Source organism: Lissotriton vulgaris, chromosome 3_2 (assembly GCF_964263255.1).
Source record: "Lissotriton vulgaris chromosome 3_2, aLisVul1.2, whole genome shotgun sequence".
Taxonomy (NCBI): domain Eukaryota; kingdom Metazoa; phylum Chordata; class Amphibia; order Caudata; family Salamandridae; genus Lissotriton; species Lissotriton vulgaris.
Genome location: NC_141690.1, coordinates 11,778,364 through 11,803,656, shown reverse-complemented (window position 1 = coordinate 11,803,656; position 25,293 = coordinate 11,778,364). Strand labels below are relative to the sequence as shown.

General features: G+C 44.8%; 1 protein-coding gene across 1 annotated transcript in view; it reads right to left on the bottom strand.

Annotated features, from left to right (window-relative positions):
- Positions 1-25,293, bottom strand: part of RFC1 (replication factor C subunit 1) — a 742,181-nt gene that overhangs the window by 221,443 nt on the left and 495,445 nt on the right. Inside the window, exon 14 of the mRNA XM_086963975.1 lies at positions 7,889-8,001. Within this exon, the coding sequence (XP_086820101.1) occupies positions 7,889-8,001 (113 nt within the window). The remainder of the gene's footprint in view (positions 1-7,888; positions 8,002-25,293) is intronic.

Below are 25,293 nucleotides of genomic sequence, written 5' to 3'. Positions count from 1 at the left end.
TGGCTGCTAGTAAGTCAGCTACATTATTTTCTTGCAGATATCAATGGTGGCTGCCAGTGAGGGGGTTCTTTGACATATTTTCCAGAGCTCTGCTGCAAACAAACACATTTAGTGGTTGCATTCAACCAGATAAAACAAACATTCTTGCGGAGCAAGCTCATTGGGTTTAGAGCCTGCTGCAGAGATCTACGTGCAATGTATAACTGTATCCTATGCTAAAATTGGAAGCCTCCATACCTTTAAGACTGTTTAAAGGAGGCCAAACTCTACGTCACCCAGAATAACATTCTCAGGAGACTCCGTAGAAACGTCACAAGACAAGAGTTGAGATCCATGGCCCACGTCAAAGATTTTGGGAGGGCGTGCAGTATCAACATGTTTTTGCTAGAGACTCTTCTTGAAAAAAATCTTTCTCTATAAACTTTTCAGCAAAAAAAAGTAAACTTTCAGAGATTTTCCCTCTCCAAAAACTAAGTTAGCAGATTTTTCATCCATTACTTAAAAAAAACTCTAACTATGCGAAATAGGTAGTCTTAAAAAACAAACCTAGAAGCAGAAGTTAGCCATACAAACTTCACACAAGCCATAGCGCAGATGAGTTGTCCACTGAGTATTACCCAACTCGTCAGTGAAGGCAACAGGGGCCCTTCACCCAGTAGGGGCCACATTTTAGGAAAGGTGGTCACACACAACGTGTCATCTTACTGACAACACATATGCTGTTCCAGCAGGGTATCTTTTAATGGGGGTCTGTCCTGCAAAATCATTAACTCCAGATTAGCCCTGGTCATGTTCCCTTTGATTAGCACGCGTACTTGCCTTAAACTTGGAACCTCCTTCTCCAGGATATTGGGCGTGTGCGCCAAATTTGGGACTAAAACAAAAGAGGTAAAATTGCTTAATCTTCCATAATCCATCTCTTCTTTTCTAAGGTTAACTGTTGTTGCTCTCCTTTGCTCTGCGCCTAGAAGTGATGCGTTGGCGGTATTACACATCACAGATATATAAATACAGGACGGTCCCTGATTGTTAAACTATATGTTTACCTTACATACCAACATTTAATCAAGACCAGTGGGTGGTAAAATATAATCTCAGGCCTTGTATTTCCAACTCCACGGCCGCTATATTGTATTACATTATATTGCAACATTTATATAGCGCTTATAGCCCCTACGTGAGGCACTGAAGCGCTTGCTAGCATGGCAGCACGCTACACGTGGTAGGTTTGTGGTTGGAAGTGAGTTGTCTTTGTTTTGATCCTGTGTGGGAAGTACTGCATGTCGGGCGGGGTGGCCATCAAGACGCAGGAATCATGTTATAAGACGCAGCGCTTAGAAGTGTGATGGATGAATAAGTGGATGAGAGAGACATGGTCGACTCTAAGGCAGTACATACTTTAAACATGGACTTTGGCTGCTAAAGACAGACATCTCTTAAAGATGCACAGCTATCACAGACATGTATCATTCCACCTTGAGCCTCAAAGTGGATGAAGAGCAACAAATGAGAAAAAACTTCACTGAAATGAGTTATTGTAATTGTACCGAAATTAAACCTTCTTATGAAAACTTCACCCATCCAGACCGCAATTTAATTAAACAAAATAAGGGCTTGGCACGCATTCTATACAAAGCTCCTTTTTACCTTCGGAGATTCCAAAACTCAGTATAAGATGAAATGTGGAAACAGGGGTTGGTCTTCTGAAAATAAACAGGGCTAGCCATCTGCGCCTCGCCCCTCCCCCACATTGCATGTCTGTATGGGGGCTGGGGTTTCCTCTCCTCCCAGCTCACATGAAGGAGGGAAGGGGCGTGTGACCCCCGGAAGCCTCGTCCAAGGCGATGACGTCACACGCTCCAGCTATCACGAGGGGGAGGCAGAGATAAGAAAGGAGAATTATTTCCAGACGTCTTATCCATGGGAACGGAAGAGGCCCGCAGGGTACAGATTGCATTTGTAGTCAAAATCTTCACGAAAGTATGCCCCCCCGCTTCCTCCCCTCCAAACCACCCCTCTTCCATTGTACAGCTTCATGTTCGGGAGGCTGCCGGACACCTGCCAATATAAACTAGAAGGGTGATATCTCACCAGCCAAATCTTAAAACCAGGGTAGGCGCAGCACCCCTGCCTGCAGCACCTTGGGGGCCAGGGTAGGTGCAGCACCCCAACTTGCAACACCTTGGGTGCCTGGGTAGGTGCAGAACCCTCACCTACTGCGCCTTGGGTGCCAGGGTAGGCGTTGCAGAACAGTGATGGACGGATTGGGCTGTGCTGGGGAGGGCCTGTGTCCCTGGGCAGGGAGAGGCTGGGGTGGAGAGCAGTGATGGGGAGGCTGGTTGAGGATGTGGGGCAGGCTGAGGATGTGGGGCAGGGGAGAGCCGCTGTCCCTGGGCAGGGAGAGGCTGTGGTGGTGAGAAGTGACGGGGAGGCTGGTTGAGGATGTGGGAGGAGAGAGCATTCCTCGCCTAGACGTGGGAAGAGCTGGGGTCCTGACAAAGTCGACAGACTCACAACACAGTAGGCTGGCACACACACACCATACCTTGCAATCACGCTGACTCGTGCTTACACACACACTGACACTCACACACAACTTGCACATGGGCTGACACTCTCCCATACACAATATGCTGACACATGCACACCATAACTTGCGCACACACTGGCACACTCATGCACAAACTCATACTTACACACACACACAACTTGCACACACGCTGACACACACACCATAACTTGTGCACACACTGAGTCGTGCTTACAAGCACTCTGACACACAACTTAGGGACGCACACACAACTTGCACACAGGCCACCACTTAATCACACGCTGATACTCATGCACACCCATACTAACACAAGCTAACTTATGCTTGCACATGCACACACACCGATAAGCTCATGCATGCACCCACAACTTCACACACACTGACTCATGCTTACACATACGCTGACACACCCACATTTTGCCCACACACGAACTCATGGAGGGCACTGAATGACTTACTGCTTTACGTGCTAACACTTTGAAATAATGAAAGCAGCATTTAATATAACAGCAGCACTGCCCATAGGCAAAGGTTTTCACCCAAAGAGTTACTGCTCGCGAAACGTCCTTCTTTTCGAATAAGTAATGCGGGCGGATTTTCCATCTCCAGGTTATATACCTGCCTCTTGCATACATTCAGATTTTTTCGCGCTCAGGGGTGTAGCAAGGCCCCCCACCTCTTGGTAATATAGTGAAAGGGGATTCTGCAGCGGCTTCCGGTGCCTGTGCACCGCCTGCACTGATAGCAGCACTAAGCAAGTTGCTAGCCAGTTTCAATCGTTGGCAAATCCCTAATGTTCTGTTCCCTCTGGTTTGTCGAGTGCGGTACCAACATGATGCTTTTGCCAAGTGTTCACGTTTATCAGCGCTGGTTCACACCGGTCTGGCCCGTAAGACAAGAAAAATTAGAGTTGGCGAGCCGCGCCCGAACAAAAGAAAGATGTGGCTCGGCAAACATCAGAGCAGACCCTTTAATGCGAACACATGGACGCTCAGAGTGAGAGACCGTCCGTGGCTCAGCAGATAGAGCTTACAACTTGAGAGCTAGGGATCCAATCGGGAAAACAAAGCTGCGAGTGGTGCGCGCGCCTTTCCTGACATATGCTTTCAATTATCGCGCCCGTGTCTGGGCGGGATAATTGAAAGCATATGTCAGGAAATGCGCGTAACAGACACCAGGGGCTGAGCTATGCGTCCGCCTCTGACCTATGGTATGCTCGCTTTAAAACAAAAACACATGCAATAGCATACCGGAAAGGAAAAAACACATGCACGAGCGTGTGGAATTTCAAGTTCCATTTTCAAAACGCGTACAAAAGGACTCTGGCTGCGCGAACACTGCTGCGCAGTGTACCGCTAGGCTGAGACCTAAAAAATGATGTAGCTATCCTTTTTGCAAAAAGATTGCATTGCCAAATTTTGAGTACAACCTCAGATGCGGATGGGAGATATTTAATCGGTAAAGCTAAATTTCATGATTCCTTCATACTTTTAGCTTCTAGACAAGGGTGTCCCCTTTCCCCACTGTTATTTCTAATTGGTATTGAACCTTTTCTTACTTCTATAAGAAATTGTGATAAATATAAAGGAATCAATATAAAGGATGTTATTATTAAAACCTTAGCTTATGCTGATATTATGCTTTTATTTATCAGTGATCCCTTATCCTCATTCCCTCCCTTATTAGAGATTATAGCAAAGTACTCTACAGTTTCTGGCAACAAATTAAACACTAAGAAAGCGGAATTTTTGCCTTTAAACATTTATTGTACTCCTGAGATGATCCCCATTAATGAAATCATTTGGCAAAGAAACAAATAAAAATATCTTGATATTTTATCCTCTTCCTCCATGAAATCAACATTATCTTTAAATTGCGATTTTATCTTACATTATATTAAGGAAAAAACAAACAATCACATGGTCATCGTTACATAACTCACAGTGGGCTAGAATGGACTCTATTAAAATGACTATTGCTCCTTTTATACCCTTGCCATGGTTCCTACTCAACTTTCATTAAAGTTTTATAAAGATGTTGATAAACTTCTTTCCAAATTTCTTTGGAACAACAAATCACCTCGTATTAGTTATAAATGTAATGCAGGGTTTGGTATCCTTGACTTTTTTCTTTATCATAAAGCTTTTATTTTAAAAGAAAGTTCCATACGGTTTAATCATTCCTCTTTACATAATCCCCCTACTTGGCTCCATATTGAAAAATCTATTGTAATCCATTTCCTCTACCCACTTTGTTAACTATGTCTAACAAATCCTAATTTTTTTCATAAATCTGCTATTCTTAAATCCACTAAAATGATTTTTAACAACCATGATTACATTTTTCTATTTCCCATGTATAATACAGAAGGCTTGTCGTTATGGTATAGCATTGTTATTAAATTAAATAGAAATATCAATTTCTGGTTTCCATGGATTAAGGCTGGTATTTTTTATCTTACAGATGTTTATTCAAACAATACTTTCATACCATTTGAGGATCTGCAAATAAGGTTTGGTTTACCTCAATCAGATTTTATTAAATATGAATACTTATGTAATTCGATTCTAGATTCTTTTCCTCAAGTTATTCCATCTAATTTTAAAGCTGACTTATCAATTTATATTCAAACTATATCAGCGTCATCTCATGGTGTTTCTATTTTATATAAAAAATGATCTAATACTCTAAGAAGTAAAATACATGTGATTTCAACGTTTTGGAATACTGAGCTTTCACTTTCCTTATCTAGTGATACATTTGAAAATATTTGGCTTAGTAATATATATATCTGGATGGTTACCGGTTTCACTTTATCAAACCAATTCTTATATTTTATTTAATTGCCTATGGACTCCGTTACGTTTATTCCAAGCTAAACTTCTTCAATCTGTAACGTGTTGGCTTTGTAATCTACATCCTGGCTCGTTACAACATATGCTTTATGATTGTCCTTTAGTGTTTAAATTCTAGAATGAAGTGTGGGTCATTATTAAAAAGATATTAAATATTTATGAGGATATATCATACAAATTGTTAATATGCAAATCTGTCATTTGATCACAGAGCTTAAATGTTCTTGAAGGCAAACTTTTTGATTTCTTAATTTCAGCTGCATTAAAATCCATTACTTTCTGTTGGAAAGATGTTTCGATATTATCAGTTCATGCTTGGTGGGCATGGGTTATTTTTACAATGAGAGGAGCTCAGTTATCCTTGTCTGGGATTCATCATAATTCCAACTGCTATCATTCATTCTGGATACCTGTTGATGTTTATTTATCATCCTAATGGTATATTTAATGCTTTTATATCTATTTATTGTCATATATCACAGTAATTAATATGATATAGTAGCTCTATTTATGGCTTACGCATTGGTTGTTTTTGGACGTTCCCCTCCCCCTCCTTCCCTTATTTATTTTTCTATGAATATGAATATGTTCATATCTATTGTATTTTTAATTATGATTTTGTATTTTATGTATGGTACTAGATATCGCTTAACACTGTTTTTATGTATGTCGATGTTTACTGTTTATTAAGAAACTTCAATAAAATATTTTGAACTTAAAAAATAGAATCACTGGAGGAGAACAACTGCTGACTTCCGCCGACACGAAATAGGAGGGGCATTCCAGATTATGTTGTTTTTTTCTGCAAGGACACACATTTCCTATCAGTCACTTCTTATCTAAAAGGTTGCATTAAGTTTAAGAGGCTGGTCCTCCCCAAAAAAGAAGTGTCCATCCCTTCAACCTGGTTCCACTTCAGTGAAATTATCGGCAGATACAAAGATGTAAATCTCAGCTTTTGAATTTGTGGTGAATAAGCTAGTCTTAAAACTTCAGATAAACATACATCTTCTCTTGCAGTCTCGGCAATGATATTTTGCACTCTAAACTAATCTATTTATCGACTCTAAGAAAGCAACTGAATAATCGGGGAGAAACCAAAGTCAAGAAAGATCAACTTCTACTATGAATAAATGTAGTAAAAATGAAAGCATGAGGAGACTTGGCATTCATAGATCAGCACAAACATTCCTGAAAATTGTACTTCAATATGCCAACTGGAAACATGGCACTACACTGGGAATATGCCCTAAACTACAGCACTAACAACCATCTGAAAGGTATTTTACTAAGCGGCTTCACAGAGTCCTAGGCTAGTTTCCAGTTAATTGGGTGGATTGTCTCTGCCTTGTTTTGGGCCTTTTCTCACTTGGCCTTTTCTCCCTAACTGCTTCCAACTTATGTCTCTGAAACCTTTTTCACTACAATCATGCTCTTTGAGTAGTGCAATTTGAAAAGGTCCCTTACTTTCTCCTCTCTGTTTTACTGTCCATTTTGAGCCTTTGGCATGCCGCATAAAGTCCTATGGCAGTCTGCATTTGACAAGTATACTTAAATATCATCAAGCATAAAGGAGAATTGCTAATTGATTTAAGACATGCAAAATATCAAAAATGATTATGGGGCCTTTTACTCAACCATAAACTCCAGTAGGATGGAGCTAATTTTAATTGGCGGGAAAGGGGACCAACTTATTGGCCATCGCCTTTGCCTTAGTATGACTGTCACAGCAAACGCTGGCTTCAAGATAGAAAATGGGAAACAGTCTTTAGCATTAAGTGGCCAGGTGCCTGCTTGTTGCCAATGTGCAGCTTTTAAATTCTAATAGGATTCATCACATTTCATTACTAGTTGCCCGTCGACTTAAGGATCCAATTTGTAGGTGCTGTGCACAAATCTCTCTGGTAGGGAATCTTGTTCCCGTGTTTGTTTGGTTTGCATACTCTTAGATCATCCAATCCGTATCTTGTACAGAGTCCAGGATTCCACAAGCAATGATTAAAAAGAAGATATGTTTTATTCTTGCTCTATATTTTTTAAAGTTATGTGGTTACAAATCTTAAAAAATCATCCTGTTATTTTTCAAATAGTTTAATAACTCAACTTCTTTCTCTTCTTGCTTAAATTTCATTTTTCTTTCAAATCAGGTGCCTTACTGCCAGGAAGCCTGTACTGGTGAGTAAGCAGTTTCCAAAACGTAAAATTATAAAATGTTAAATACAATCTAAAAAAAAAAATCTTTTCCGCTTTATGCTGTCAATGGATATAGGGTATTTAGCATATTTAGAGAAGGATTAACCCAATGCAACATCCATATCTCACCAACGGAGTGAGAGAGCTACATGGCATCTAGTCAATTATAGAAGTATTACAGTCTTTTTTCAGGACCAGCATATATAAACAGGGCATCAGTTTAGTTCGCCTAGTGTTCACCAAAGAGCATAACAACACCATGCTTAAATGGTGAAGGATGAACACTTACCTCACAGACCAAAGATGCCGTAGTGGTTTTACCAACTCCAGGGGGCCCCGACAGGAGTGCTGCTTTAAAAGTAGAACCATCATCCTTTCCCCCAAATTTACTGAATTTTGATGCTGAAAGTAACAAAAAAAGGAAAAAAAACACAATTGTCACATTGTTTATGGACTTACAAGATGTCAGTTTTTTTGTTTTGGTCTTATGATTATCTGTGGAACATTTCTTAGCTATTTAAATGTGGTAATATTGTTTAAAAAGTTGAGCACAAAACTGCAGCCTCTGGTAACTGCTTAGTCTTATGCAGCTTAACAAAGAATATAAGCCTGTATTAAAATGTGGACTAGTGCTGTAAATAAAATGGACGGTAATGCAATTCACAGAACTTTTTCATAGCTCAATAGAGATGCATTCCTTTCCAGTTTGAAAATGATCTCTACTCATACTTAAACAGCAACATTTCTTAATCAATTAGTTTTCTACTTATTATGGCTCTTTATGCCATAACCTTAACCATAGTATGCACAATATGGCCAAGAACCACGCAGAACGAAATTCTTGTATATTTGAAAACACAATCAATCTGCCAAACTGTCATCCCTTGTGAGACGCTAGATGTATATGCAACACAACCACATTTCTGACACAGGAAAAAAGTTGCTTACTTTCAATAACAATATTTATGGTGAATACTAAATCATCCTGCACATTCCTCACCTGATAACCATCCCCAGACCCCATTTTAAGCCCCACAAGTAGTTTGAGTCTCAGGGGTCCCACTCTGACTTTTAATAAAGTAAAAAGTGTCCCAGCTCCAAAGCACTGTATGGCAGGCAAGATTCTGAAGGAGATCGCAACCATCAAAGCTAGCATTTTGTTGAAGACTTGGAAAGCACATGAAAATAGGAGTCCGCGACATCCAAGGACACCATTCAATCTAGTGCAAACAAAGCCAGGAGGATTGGACTCAGGCGGCATTTTAGACTTGTCCTGGCACACACAAACTCACGAGCCTCAGATCCAGAATGGGTGTTCGGCACCCATATATCTAGGGGGATTTAGAAACTAGGGGAATAGAATCTGATGCTCCTGTCATCCAAAAGCACCACTTCGACAGCACCCGTTTGCAACAGGACAATAGCATGTGCCTTCAACAAATGCCCCCCATTTACTGAAAGCTGGCAGTGGAGGGAAGATTAATCAAATCAATTTTAATATATATCCAGAGCTGGCCTACAGAGAGCGCTCACTGCACTCCATGGTTCTAATCAAGCTAATAAACTTCAGGTGAAGCAGGGAAAAAATTAAGTTTTTGTCTTCAGCAAATATCCACATAAGAAACAAACTCTCAGGTAGGAGACCTACATATCACAACAACGTCAAACTACAAATACTTGGGTGTCTGGTTTACGGAAGGGGCAAAAAGTAGCTCACCTAAGGTATCTTAGAAACCAGAGCACCGCAGTTATTCAGAGTCTGAAATGCCTAAACTGTCACTCACACAGTCCAACTGGTGATCCTTTACTGAAAGTCCGGAGAGAAAAATTGATCCGAGCTCTAAATGATGGCCAGTTAGCCTTTTCCGGTGCCTTCTTCATGCACCTCAAAAACTCTCAAATCTCTGCATACAAACAAATCTTGCAAGCATCCGGTAGGCGAGAAAAGCAAGGTTGAGACTGGAGCTGGGTCTCCGGAGACCAGACCTCACGTACTAAGTAAAATATTATATTAGGGGCCTGCGGGCCCCAGAGTTCACACTAAAAGCGTAACTTAAATCAACCTTTGAAGAGGAGGGTTCCCCATGGCAAACGTAGTTAGTAAAGGCAAACAGTTGCTTGAATATTGAGGCTGCCAATCTACACACCCACGAAATACCATACCCAGCCAATAGGCAGGCCATGCAAACCTCATTCAAGCAGGACATCAAAAGGCTCCGGTACAGCTCCATCACTGAGACATTAGATGCCTCTTATACCTCTGGAAAGGCTCAGCCCTAATTTTATCAAGCACTCCCTCCCAATCATGGATTTCAACCCTACCAGGGTGAGGTGGGATGAGGGATCATCATGTAGACTATGCAATTACCATGGCAAATCTTGGTTTCATCTGCAATGCTGCTGCCCCAATCTTGCCAGTGATCGTCACTGTCTACTATTTCCTCTATACCGAGCCAATGGCACCAGACTGTGCAAAAAAGCCTCAGACTTGTGCTTTTCCGCCAACTTACCTATGATCATAGCCAGACTGGGGAATTTCGCAGACTTCATCAGATTTGCACTCCTCAATGTCTCAACTGAGAGATAATGGCATTGTCAAAGTGTGCCATGTGCTCTCTTTCCCTTTCCTGTCAAGCGCTGGTCTCAGCTCACACTGAGGTGGCAACCAAAAAAGACCCTTCGGCCCCTTTAGATGAGAGCACCGCAAGACGAATGCTTCAATTTTCACAATGTTTTTGCACCAACCTCAAGGACCTCTTACATAGACGGGCCAAGATGCAATACTTGACGAGACAAAATGAAATTGTGAAAATATATCTATTTTGAAACGGTATAGCTAGCTGAAGACAGTGAAAGGGGGCACTAGCAATGCTGCTACTATTGGTATCCCTTAAATACACCTCTACTCTGAAAGGAGCAATAGTACTGTTGCAGGATCTAAACAAGCTGAGAAAGTTGAAGCCGCAAGGAAGGCTGGTCACTGGAAATGGCACTAGATCGTTTTTGGCAACGCATACTATTGCAACTATTTTAGAATTGCTACAGAGAGAAATCATGATTTTAGCAGAAAAGCCACTTGCCACTTGAAGACAATACCCATTAAGGCAGCAAAGACATTCACAGAAAAGCCAGAGTAGTACATCCAGGAATACCTGCAGAGGGTAACCAATAGCCAAAGAACAGGCCACTGTATTAACTCAATCTAGAGAATTATTCAGAGGTGTCTAGACTGTCTTCAAGTGAATTGGATGGGTAATCAGAGAGAGCTTCGCAGTTTCTCACATTGTGTGGATATAATGTCTCAGAAGGCACATAATGATCACAGTGTGTAGATCAAAACTGCCTGAGGCAAAGACTATGCGCGCAATGACGCCAAGCCATTAGGACTCATGGTCTAATAGAGTAGTGGGATCAGCACTGAGTTTACGTTTAGCAGAAGTTGCTTGAACCTCAAAAGTCTCAGGAGAAGGGTGTGTCAGTAAAAACTTAAGATCACAGATATGAGAAATAAAGCAGAAATCAGCTTGTGAACTGCCGTTCCTGAAAATGGTTTCTCTCATGCAGCCAGTACTAGTCTCAATAATGCCTTGTTAAATGGCAGGAGGGGATCCATAGCCACTGAATATGAAAGTTATTTTTTTTTTTTTTAAGTATTATTGGCTTTAGGCTCTTCAGACATCAAGGGCAACTCAAGAATTTCTGCTGCTTTTCACGTAACAAAAGTAAATAAACAGATCTCTCCAGAAGGAGGTCATGAAGAATACAGGAAATCACCTGACTGGGATTTAACAAAATCACCAGTATTTTTATTATCCAATAATAGATCAACATCTGATTTACAAGGAAAGAGGAGGTTGTCAGACTAAGAAACATCATCCTCCATGCAGCTAAAACCCATGCTAGGCATGTCAAGGACATCTGCATTCGAGCCACAGAGTTATTCCAATCAAGCAAACACAGGATCTGAGAAGAGGCTTGGAACCAAGCTGTTCTTCGAAGGAGGCATTCAACGTTTCTCTAGTCAACAAAGTTATCTCAATTCTATCATGCGGAGTCAGTGCAGAGAAGGGCTCACAGAGTGGCACTGGGACGATGCCAGAAACAGCCCTGTAAACAATCTGATTGTTGGTTTTGCTGTGGCTTTCTTGTGGCAGGCACTAACAATGGTGCCTGTGGTAGTGTAGAGTCAGGTGGAACAGAACTGCTGGGATCATCAAGCCTGTAGAATCTGGAGCACCACTGAGAACTAACCCAGAGTGAGAGGGTATATTGAATATGACAAACATGGCCTTCTGAAAGGCCTTGACTTACGATGGGTGGAAACATGGAACCCGGGAGCTTGGTTACGTTTCTTAAGAAATAGGATTGATTCGTAAGAAAACAAAAAAGCGCATAAGTGAACAACACAGTTAAATCTCAAAATGGTCTCTTCAGCCTGACCATTACCTTAAGGAAAAGGAACACTTGTCCTTTCTGTGGTATTTCTTATGGTTTGGTGGGTGGGTCATCAATCGCTGTCAGGAGACTTACATAAAGTAAAGTAGAAGGACCACTTTGGAGTTTCCTTACTGGTCCAGGACACAAACAGTTGGGCTATCAGCTCCCTGATGGCCTCCTCATGTCGTAGGTCTACAAGCGTGGTCAGGCCCAAGACTCCACATACAGGTATCTTGGCTCTCCAAAAGGACTTGACCACAGGAATTTTAAGGAAAGACGTGTTCTCTGTTCTGTAAGTAGGCGGCAACAGCAGGTACGTGTAAGCGAATAGAGATGTATGCGAGGCCAGTCTTTTTGAAGTGCAAAAGGTAGGTAAAATCTCCTGGACTGAGTTTCAAAAGATCCCAATTTTATGAAATCCAGTAGTAAACGGACCTATTCCTCTTAACTGTTCAACAGGTCTGTGTTGTGTGCTGTTGGGCCTCTTTCAAGATGGACACAGACTCTTGTGGAAACTGAAAGTACTGAAACTCTAGGGCCTCAGGTGCCAAACTGCAAGACTGAGTTGCTTGGGATCCAGATGTCTGACCTGGCCGTGTCTCTGTAGAATATATGCCCTGAATCTGAGACATCACAGAGATCGATTGAGCGAGTCTGAGAGAGCAGAGCAGCGCAGAACGGAAATTACCACAGCGGCAAGGAGTGAGCAGCGATTCCCTCGGAATTCCGCCTGGAAATTTCTGGTGAACTCTCTCTGATAACAATCGGGTAAGGCTGGGAGCGGGGGAACGGTTACAAGGTCCTGGCCATTTGCCGCAATTACCCCAAGGACAAACAATGTCACACGCTGCCAAACTGCTGGGTGCAGTTCAAGAGCGGGCCCGGAGGGGCGAGGCAGAGGTTGGTGGTGAGACTGGGGTGTGGAGGACCTCAGCAGAGGTTATCAGCTGCGCCAGTGCCTGATTGGAGCCCTTAGCCTGCAACCTTCTATCCTTTGCAATATCGCCTTGCCGGTCTTCAGCTGTGGGCAGCAGGCACCCCAGGATCCAAAGAGGTGAAAAGCTGAACAGCTGAGTGGCTGACAAGAGCTGGCATCAGGTCTCTGGCCCGAGCAGCGTTGGGCTGGGTTGGGCTGACTCAGGGTTGGGTTGACTCAGCTGCGGAGCCGGCAGCTGTGTTTTTCTCCTTGCCGCACCCTCCTCCACCGCCTTGCTGCAACCTACTAGCCTGCACCAGGTGGCTCACTAGCTGCACCAGGAAGGAAAGGTCCGGCGAGGGAGCTCAAACACCAGGTACTGGGCACTGGATGGTGGTTTGGCGAGCCAAAGGCGAACCAGGGCTAAGAACAAGATCCCGGTGAGTTGCGGAGAGGGGACCAGCAACGTTGGCAGTGATTGTTGTGACTGTTGTGGCCCGCTCAAACAGATAGAGGAGGTGACCAGCACACCTGCGGCCGTGTGATTCGTAAAAGTGACAGCACACCAAGTTAATTAACCATGCGATCGGGCAGGGTGAGGAAGACACAGAGAGATAAAGACGCCGCACTTAAAAGACTTCCCAAAAGGCAAAAAAATTGGGAAATCAGCAAACACAAATGGTGCTAGTTCCACACTAAAGAGCCCATTAAGTTCGCCAATAGCCTCCATGTTTCACAAATCATTGGCAAATGCAAAATTGACCCAAAACTCGAGATTTCTATTTCTAAAGGATCCTGGGTCATCTTATTGTGCTACCCCAGGAGAAACATGGGGCCTGATGACACCTCTGCCCCCCCTAAAAATATTACAAAGGATAGATCCAAGAGGGGAAGAGCAAGCCCAAATAATTACTTCAGGGATACTAAACCCAAACCCCTCTGAGATTCAAAGCCCGTGCACATGGAGTGAACAACTAGTTGATCAAGGCATGAGTAACCCAGCCAGTAGGACCTCACCGTAAAACATTATTACAACAACAGCGCTAGTACACGGTGCATGAGAAGAGTCCAGCATTAAAACAGAGCATCAAGAGCTACTACTTGCTTTTAGAAAAACCAATGGAGAAAGTACGCCAGGTAGTATGGTTACAATGCAAAAGATTCAAGATCAGAACATCGCTATGAGCATCTTCTCTCAGGCCACTGGGCATGGTCAAGAAGTCAGTCCACAAAACTTACAATCAAGTACTGAAGACCCTACGTACTTATAGCTAAATTCATCACACCGCTACTGCAAGCATTGCAAACATCAACAGCTACCTTGATAAGGAAGTAAGGTAAATTGGATATACAAATAGATCTAATAAACGTCATTGCATCATATATAGCTGGAATAAACGCGAAACTCGATATACCTACTCTAGTTAACCCGTTCCGTGCTCCCGTCGACCACTCCCTCCCTGGTGCTGTGAACGGCCATCGCAGCCCCGCCCACCTTTTAAAATGCACGCACCGCGGCAGAATTCCCACCGCGGTTAAGGCGTTAAAAGAGTGCAATCAGATTATTCCCAGCAGGAATCGACCTGCACATGTGGGCCAATACTAGACAAATTGAGTTTCCTACCAACATTGCTAGAACTGATACTTAGTCTGAACAAACGCCTGGTCACTCCTGCTACTCATTTAGAGACTGTAACAACCAGAAGTAACCACAAATCAGATTCTTTCACATGTAGTTGCAAACTCCATCCTAGAACCTAAAAACGAATCTCAACTTCCCTCTGCTGAGACAGCGGAATTCACAAGAACCAAGCAAGCGGCAGCACCGAATGTCACATCTAGGCAACCTAAAAAGAAGCAAACTCAATCAAGAAGACAAAAAAAAGAAGGAAAGGAAAGAGAGAAACAAAATGACTGATCCCGAGACTCAACTAGGCATCAGAGTATACTGTATGTTCTCTAAACCCAAGGCAGGAGATTCTCAAGAAGAACACCCCACCGAAATCACATCAGATATATCCCCACTATTTCTAATAAAGGGTCAGGAGGCAGGTATATAGACATAACTCAGGCCTCCAGAAAACAAAGTGAGGACATAATGTCAACGGAAAAAGAGGTCTGTCACTCAAGGCAAGCCCAACAGTGAATTGCCCACGTACTCTGGGTGCAGATACCGGATGGCGTATTCTGGGCATTCTGCGTTCGCTGCAGTAGCAAAGAGGTCTATCTTCTGGGTGTCCTAATGATGAAAGTATATACAGAGGAGCCAGGGATGGAGTTCCCACTTGTCAACTAATTGCTCCGTCCTGCTGTATAGGTCTACAAAGACACTGTCCATCCTGATTAAGTCCTCCACAATTAGGTGAATGTTTTGGCGGAGTGCCCAGTGGCAGACCTTATGCGCTATGTGGGGGAGCGGAGAGGTATGTGTGCCGCCATTCTTCTGGTTGTAATTCATGTTGGTCATGCTGTCTGTCCTGATGAAGAGTAACTTGCCCCAAATGACCTGGAGGAAGTTTTTTTGAGGGATTGCTGAATGGCAAGCAGTTCCAAGTAATTGATGTGATGATTCTGGAACTGAGAGTTCCACGATATTCACAGAAATTTAAAAGATAATATAACGATGCTCACCAATTTGCTTCAATAAACATCCAATCGAACATTATGGACCACTATACCCAGCCTAAAGGGACCCCCAGTGGTGCGAGTAGGTCTCTGGAAGAGGCGGGAGATGGCTCGGCTGCATTGGATGATTTGACCCTACGTAATGTCATGGGCGCCATTGCTAGCATGAAGACCTCCATAGGCCAACAGTATGAGACATTGGCCCTAAAGCTCGACACGGTGGCGATCGATGTCAACCTGATCAGGACAGATCTATCAAAGACCAACGAAAGAGTCAAGTCTCTAGATTTGAAGACCTCCAGCCTCACGACCGATGTGTCCGACTTGCAAACAGAGGTCCTCCAACGACCTCTTTGCTCGCCGACTGGAGGATTTTGAAAGTCGGGCAAGGCGCAACAACGTTCGTATCATTGGGGTCCCTGAGAAGTCGACCGAGTTGACCACAGACCTCCTCGTGGAAGATCTCATTTTGAACCACCTTGCCCCAAAAGGTCTTAGCAACTTTTTTGCAGTGGAACGTGCGCACAGAGTACCGGGTGGGAGACAGAAACCGGGCGCCCCTCCACGGCCTATAATCGCCAGAATTTTTAATTTTAGGGATAGAGACGCTATCCTGCAGGCTTCACGGGCAGGTGGCCCCACTAGCCTGCCCGCCCCGGTCCGACTCGGTAACCAGTACCATAGAGCGGAGGGCGGGACAGGCAAAGCCAGGGACCTCCCCCTACACGAGCGGTTAGCGCTCTAGCCTTCTGACTGTCAGGGCTATTTAGCCTTCCTATCAGAGTGAGCGTGCAGCGATCGCGCGCAGGGGAGCGCCAAAGTGCGCGCCAAAGATAAGCCTAAGAGAAGCCCGTCTGCACCCGTCCGCGACAGGACGGGGCCAGGTGCTATGGCTCTAAATATAAGGAAAGGAAACCACACACTCAGAAACAGGGTGAGTTATACCTCCCAAGTGCTACATGACATAGGGGTCAACATAAAGAATACATGTAGGACTAAGGAGCACACACCCCCAGAGGGGCCTTTTTCATGCAGACGCTGTTATTTTCAAGCTCTAATAGACTGTCCTTCCAGCACTAAAGCACTCCCCTACATTATTCCAGAAGCCATTGTAGATACTGGACCGGTTTGGAGAAATTTGCTGTGCAATGTCAGATCTCTACCTAAACACTATACGGAGGTCTGGGATGTTATTTCCACCTACCAACCTGATCTCGGTTTTCTTACTGAGACCTGGCTTAAACCCCACTCTATCCCGGTCATTACCCTGGGGATTCCAGAAGGGTATAAGATAGTTAGAATGGATCGACCCACCAAAGGAGGAGGGGGCATAGCCATTGTTCATAAATGTAGCATTGCCATTTCCATTTTGGATCAATATAGTAACCCGGATCTAGAAATGATGATTTTTAAGATGGGCACCTCTACCAAGACCTCTAGGAGAGGGGCGTTAGTTTATCGCCCCCCCCGGGCCCCACCCTAAGAGTTACCAATGCCTTAGTGGAAGTACTAGCTCCCTATGTTAACTTGGATGAAGACTTCCTACTGCTTGGAGATTTTAATATTCATGGCGAGATAAAAGATAATGTGGAAGCACAATCCCTTCTAAATGATCTTTCTCTACTTGGTCTGAAACAGTGTAATATCGGACCCACCCATCAGGCAGGGCACACTTTAGACCTGATTCTTTCTAATTCCACTCTGATCAAATGTTTCCAGCCAAAACAGGTCAATTGGACAGATCATTTTATTCTTGAATTTTCTACACCTATACAAGATGCCTTTTTTAACCGTTCTCTGCAGATTCCGCTGCAGCGGAGACAATGGCACAAGGTATCGCAGGAAGTTTTTAAGGAGAAATAGGTTGCCCCTAAATTCGAGTTCACGGATGACATTGACTCGGCCCTATGTAAATATGAACAGGCCATCCATACAGCGGTAGAGTCGATTGCCCCGCTTAAACGGTTTAAAAAACGGCCTGCTCAAAAATAGGAAGCCTGGTTTTCTGAAGATTTACGGGTTCTTAAACAAACCACCAGAAAATTTGAGAAAGCCTGGAGAACGTCACATCTAGAAGCGGACAAATCTAGATATCAGATAGCACTGAGCAGTTACCATAAAGCAATCAAAGTTGCTCGTAAGAATTACATTACTTTGCAACTCAAAGAGGCAGGCAATGCTCCTAAAGCACTATACCAGATTTTAAACACCTTTCTGAAACCTGTGGCATGTGAAAGTATAGATGTATCGTCACAACAATTGTGTGAAAACATCTCAGGCTTTTTTACTGGGAAGAGTGACAATATTTATGGGAAAATCTTGGCGTCCAATCCATCAATAGACCCATGTACAGTCTCTTCACGGGTGAAAGGAGGTGCTGATCAGCTCACTCTCCCCCCATTCCCCAAGATAACTTTGACGGAAGTGGAGGGGTTGATTGTCCACATAAAAAGCGGAAACCCGTCCGATCAGATCCCTGCTCGAATTATGGGTGTAGTAGGCAGAGTGCTGGGTCCTGAAATTCAGAGCCTTGTCAATCTCTCGCTTGACATGGGTTATGTTCCTCGGGAGTGGAAAAAGGCCTTGGTTAGACCCATTACGAAGAACACCTACGTCCCATGGACTAATCTGTCCAATCTTAGACCCATCTCCCTGCTCCCTTTTCTGGGTAAGCTCATCGAAAAGCACGTAAACAAACATCTCTCCAACTTCCTGGATCAATCTGGCAGTTTGGATCCCTCTCAGTCTGGTTTTAGGCTGAATTACAGTACTGAATCGGCCCTGCTGTCGATAACAGACGATCTCCGCATGTACCAGGACAGGGGAGTCTCAGCTGTCCTGGTGCTTCTGGATTTGTCGGCAGCGTTCAACACTATCTCATACCATCTTGATCAAACGACTAGCTGAGAGTGGACTGGAGGCCGTGGCACTGGAATGGCTGAAGAGCTTTCTCTCTGAACGCTCCCAGTGCGTTAGCATGGGTGGGTTCCAGTTATCTGAGGTTATGATCTCAAAGGGGGTGCCACAGGGCTCTTGGTTGAGCCCCACTCTTTTTAACATCTACGTGGCCCCCCTAGCAAAGATCATGAGAGCCTTCGGTTTCAGTCCAGTATCATACGCTGACGACACCCAGCTGCTTTTTCCATTTACATCTATGACCGCAGAGGTCAAACGCTCCTTTTCTGAAGGGAGGAAAGCAGTTTCTAAATGGATGTCCTCAAATTTTCTCCAGTGTAATGTCAACAAAACTGAAGTCATGCTTTTTGGTGAGGCTAAGATTTTATGGGCCCCGGACTGGTGGCCCACAGACATGGGCCCAGTACCTGAACCGAAACTAGTAATCAAGAACCTTGGGGCTCGTTTGGAGCAGGAGTTATCGTTAAAACAACAGGGAAATAATATTGTGGGGTCCTGCTTCCACATGATAGGCCTTCTCCATAAGGTATTTCCGCTTCTCCCTGATTCTACGAGAAAGACTTTGGTACAGGCGCTAGTATTGAGTCGGATCGACTATTGTAATGGTCTACTAGCATCTGCCAATGAAGAAGTACTAGACAGATTCCAAGTGGTGCAGAACACCGCTGCCAGATTGGTCCTGAACGTTCCGCCCAGGACCCCTTCCAAGCCACTGTTGGTAAAACTTCATTGGTTGTATGTTCGCCAAAGAATCAAGTTTAAGGTGTGCTGTATAGTCCATAAGGGACTACATGGCCTAGGACCTTCCTATTTAGCAGAAAAATGTGTCCAGTACGTCCCCACGCGCTCCCTACGATCTAGCAACCAGTTGCTTTTGAAGGTGCCCAGGATTAAAAAGGCTAGACAGGGAGGTAAAGCTCTGTCCGTGGTCGGTCCCACACTCAGTAAACGGACTTCCACTTCTGCTTAGACAATGCGTGGACCACTCTAGTTTTAGGAATAAATTGAAAACCTTCCTGTTTCAATCCTAATTGGATCTGTTAAACTCTCTATTCTGATTTTGTGTTTTCCTAAGAATTATGTGATCTTGTCCTTTCTTGGATCTTTCTGCCCTTCTTTCTTCCTTTTCTACCATTAGTGCTTCTGCAGCGCGGAGATACTCCACTGGGAGTTGATTCAAGAGCTTTAGAAACCCGCTAATAATAATAAGTTCGAGCAAGCTACGGTCAGCTTCTACCCGGATTTCACCCAGTCCGTACAGAAACAAAGGATGGGGTCCCAGGGGGTGAAGCGGAGACTGAGAGACATGGGTTTGAAGTACGCAATGCTTTTTCCAGCTCGGGTTCGTGTTGAATACAACGAACAGACCTTCTTTGACCGACCTGAGAACGTTAGTGACTGGCTTGATACATTGCCTACGCAGCGAGATCGCTCTGAACATTCTGGAGGTGCGGAAGGTGGCCCGTTGGAATAAGAATGAGGAGTGGTAACCGGTCCCCAGACAGTACACAGAACTCGCAGCTGTGGTTTGATGACTTTTGTACTTGCAATACTTCTGGTGTAATACCCAGGGGTGGCGAGGGGGATGGGACTCTCCCTCCTCCGGGGTTTTCTTTTTGTAGATTAGTTTAATGTTAGGGCGACAGGCACACTGCAAGTTGGGGTGTATTTGAGTCTAATGCAGGGGTGTAGGGTGGGGGGATGTGTTCTTGGGATTCCTTGGGGGCTGGGGGTGGGGGGGGAATTGGTTCTGTTTTCTTTCGTTTCAAGGCAACGCATTGTTGAGCATTTTGATCTGGGTGTTTTGTTCGCTGCGGGGTGGATTCTGCCCTTACTTTTGGGATGGGGGTAGGGGTTTGAATGTACTATGTTGGAATGTTAATGGACTGGGGGACAGGATAAAACGAGGAGTGGTATTACAACTTGTTAGACGTCTTTCCCCCGATGTAGTATTATTGCAGGAGACACATTTGATCGGTAATACGTGCCATGCCATGAATCGGCGAGGTTATAGTCTAATCGCACACTCTGGATTTACTTCTGGATCTAGGGGGGCGGGTATCCTAGTCAGGAGTTCCCTCCCCCTGGAGTTAGACGACACAATTCTTGACGACAGGAGACGCTATGCCGCCATCACGGGTAGGTGCGAGGGGAAGACGATCTCATTACTCTCTGTGTATGTTCCACCGGGTTTACAGACAATGACCTTTGCTGATTTGGGAAGAATAGTGTTGGGGCTCCCTGAGGGTATTCTTGTTATGGGCGGGGATTTCAATACAGTTGTTTCCGGTAGGGAGGACCGCAGCCCCCCAGGGACCTCACGAGATCACAGTCTTGGTTGAGTGGCTTCTTGGAGACACTGGGTCTGGTAGACTGTTGGAGGCTGATGCACCCGGGACAGACACAATACACCTTTCACTCTGGTGCTCACGGTAGTCTTGCTAGGCTTGACTATGTTCTGATGCCGGCTGCACAGGCTGCCTCATGGAGGGAAGTCAGACACTTGACCAGGGGTATTTCGGACCACTCCCCACTGTGGCTTCTGATGGACATGAAGATGGGTTCCGAGGGTCGAGTGGCTCCGATCAATCCTTGGCCCTAAGACCCGGGCTGAGTTGGTTAAGTCTTTAGACCATTATTTTGCCGAAAAAGTGGGCTCAGTGTCCTCTTCAATTTCGCTGTGGGAGGCTTTTAAGACTGTTATCCGTGGTCAGGCACTGCCGTTAATTGCTTGCGCAAAGAAAAGTAAGAATGAGGCGGTGGTGCGGCTGGAAGCTGAGATAACTGAGCTGGAGGGGGAATTGGAGTTGGGTGTTACTCACGATAAATTGCACGTCCTCAGTCTCAAACAGCTTGACTATAGGGCCCTGGTAACGGATGCTGCTAAAGCTATGAGTCGAGAGCAGCAAGGGCGGCTGTACGATGTTGGAGACAAAGCCGGGAAACTGATTGCCTGGTTGGATAGAAAGGAGAGGGTGAGTCGTGTGGTTCCCGTGATTGAGAGAGTGGATGGAGTGCGTGTTACTGACCCGGTTGAGATAGTGGAGTGTTTTGCTGAACACTTTCGTAAGGTATATTCCCCAGTCTCTGACAGACCAGAAGAAGACTCGCATTTGTTGTTACGAGACAACGCCTTGCCTCGCCTATCGGATCCTGACAGGGATCTGATGGATGCAGAGTTTTCTGACGATGAGGTAGCAGTCGCTATCCACTCCGTCTGCTCGGGAAAGGCTATGGGCCCAAATGGTATCCCCGTCGAGCTTTACAAGCTGCGTCCAGACAAAATGGTGCCGTATCTCCGTGAAATGTTCTTGGAATCACAAGACGTCGGTTCCCTTCCCCATGATCAACGACTTGCTACCATTGTTGTGATTCACAAGGAAGGAGAACCGCGAGATCGCTGCACGTCTTACAGGCCTATATCGCTTCTGAATGCAGAACCCAAGATCCTAGCAAAATTGTTGGCAAACCGATTAGCGACCTGATTCATTCGGATCAGTCTGGTTTCATTCCACACCGCAATACCGCATTAAACCTGCGTCGTCTTCATGGCGTCCTGGCGAGAGCGGAGTCGCTGTGTGAGCCGGCCATCTTGGTTTCCTTGGATGCCACGATGGCCTTAGATACAGTGGAATGGCCATATCTTTGGGCCGCTCTTGCAAAGTTTGGTTTCGGCCCTGGTTTCATTGGTTGGGTAAAACTTCTGTATGAGGAACCACTGGCCCAGGTTGTGGTAAATGGTAGGGTCTCTAAGTCTTTTGTTCTAGGGAGGGGCAGGCGACAGGAGTGCCCGTTGTCCCCACTGCTTTTCGCCCTGGAACCCCTAGCCGCTTGGTTGCGGTGGGAACAACCGCTTAAGGGTATTCGGTGGACCCCTGATTTTGAGGATCGAATATCACTCTACGCGGATGATATCTTGCTGTATTTCATGTCGCCTCGGAAGTCGTTGATAGTACTGTTTGATGTGCTTAACTCGTTCGGGAAGAACTCCGGTCTGGTGATTAACTGGACTAAGTCCTGTGTTTATGTACTTACTGGAGACGCTCCCCCTTTGCCACGCGTCTGCCCCATACAGGTAACGCAGATAGGTTTTAAATATTTGGGGGTCTTCATTTCACTGGACCCCGCTGTCCGTTACCAGCGTAATTTGCTTACCCCGCTCCAGTGGTTGAAGTCTGACGTAGCGGCCTGGTGTGGTTTGCCGTTGTCCCCTCTCGGACGGGCAGCTCTTTTCAAGATGATGTCTCTACCACGGTTTTTATATGCGCTTCAGAACACGCTTGATCTCATACCGGTGAGTTACTTCCGGGAGGTGGAGAGTTTACAGAGGCAGTTGATATGGGGCAGACGTCCTCGTATCGCCCTTGCGAAATTGACACCTCAAGCGCTACTACTGGGCCTCCCAATTGGGAGCAATTAATCATGCAATGTACGGCCCTACGCCAAACCCTGCATTTGAGATGGATAAGTGGCAGCTGGCGGGTGGAGACTACAATAGGGCGCTTTACTCCAAATCTGTCGGAAGGAAACTGTCAGGACCCACTAGGATCGCAGTGCGGGTGTGGCAGAGTGCGACTGCGGCAATGGGGTGGTCAGACCGATTGACCCGAGCAACCCCGCTCTACGTGTCTGAAAGACTGGGTAGCTTATGGAAGACGAAGGGCTTTGAGAAGTGGGATCTGATTGGTATTTGTAGGGTTGGAGATCTCTGGAACAAGGATAGGATTAAGACCTTTGAGGAGTTGAAGGTAGAATACGAACTTAGTGACAAGGAGTACTTCCGCTATAAGCAGATCCGCCACGCACTGAGTTCAGTGTTTCTAGCCGGGGTCGCAATTCTGGAATCATCCCCCCTCGAAGATCGGGTGCTGGACGGACACGTTCCGGACAGCACCATTTCTTTGATATATAAGAAACTGATCAACGACCGTACAGATCTGCTGTCACACCTCCGTGAGGTATGGGCCAGCGATGGGCTGGAGTTGGACGACAAGGACTGGCAAGCTGCGATATCCTCTCCTAAGGAGGTCGCGATTCCAGCCCTTCTCCGGCTGGTGCAACTCAAAATTCTACACCGGATTTATATAACTGGCCCCCGCCTAATTCGTATGGGTTATTCTGTGGATGGATTGTGTAAGCGTGGATGTGGCTTAACGGGTACTTTCCTTCACATAATTTGGGAATGCCCAGAGGTGGTAGTGTTCTGGAATCGAGTGCATGCAGTTATGGAGGAAGTCACAGGAGTTTCGTTGTTGCCCGAAGCCCGGCGCTGTCTGCTGAATGTCTGGGAACCAACTGATTATAATGTTGCGCAGACTCAATGGGCGACCCTTGGGAACATGATAGCCAAGAGAGACATAGCACAATTGTGGGGGTCCCAAAGAGCACCCACTATCACAGCATGGAAGGATAATATGGATTGGCGGATGTTTCGGGAGAAAACGGTGTATGCAGCCCGTGTCAGACCGAGGAAATGGGGTAAAATTTGGGACCAGTGGAACGCATACCGGGGTGAGGTGTGCACTCCTCCCTTCATTGAAAGTCCTGAAATGTCGCAGAATCCCTAACCGGACATTCCTAGTATTGTTTAATCTTAGAGAACATGTGAGTCTGCTTCCCCCCTGCTCCCCCACCCCTTATCATTTGACATTGACGATTTGTATTGACTTGTAATGTGGCTTTTTCCGCCCTAGAACATGTACCCAGCGATATTGCCTATATTGCCTTGCTTGTTGTTGTTTATTTTATTGTTAATAAACAGAGTTAAAAAAAAACATTATATCTAGCTGTCTGTCAATAAACATACATTTTGATAGCTTGATATGGAGGATGACACTTGATCTTGATTTGTTAACCAACACTCCTCCTGAATAGATTTTCTTACAAAATCACCATAGTGCTCTTTCATTTCACCACTTGGGGAGTGAGAACAGAAATCCCCTATCCAACATCAGTATCTCTGATCTGGACTACGAGACACAACCTTTTTTCCTCCAGACCTTGACCACGTTATTAAACAAGGGGTGATAGCCTTGTTTTCTTAATTTTTTTAATTTGCTTTATCCACCATTTGTATAACCTTGTCCTACCATGCATGACACACACAAAGGGTGTGGGTTATTTATTAAAAACACAACTGATTCTCTGAACTGCTTCATAAGGCACATCCACTAATTGTGGGATTCCCATTCATAAATACCACAACATTATAACCATTAGGTAACAACATGTGTGTGCATATATTGTCTTTTTCTCTACATTCATATTCATTTATATTTCTAGGGGATTGCATTAGATGTCCCAAGTGATTGAGTGACTGTACTCATGATCAGAGGTACCACAGGGATTTGACATTTAACTCGTCCTGAAGAAAGTCGATGACCCTCTGGGTTCAAGGAGGCTGAAATATGTCGATCTCTGTTGATCACCCACTGGAGGTGAAGGATAAATACCATGTGTAGGAAGTGGCTCTGTATATATTACACCAAATTGAGGTATAGTGTGCATAGAGCCCAGTGGATCCCCAGAGGTATAGCAGGGGCTAAAGTAGATAACTCATTCTCTTTTGTGGTAGAATGGTTGAGCACTCAGGCTTATCAGGAGGGTAGGGTTAAGCATTTGTACACACCCAGGCAAGAATAGATGTCACACACTCCAAATACTGAATCCAGACCAATTGTTTGTATAAAAAGTTAATTTGTTGTATTTCTAGAATCAAGATTTACTTAGTAGCAGGTACGTTAAACTCTCCATACAATGTTACTTGCCAAAAGACAGAGAATGCTGGTTTTGTAGGTACA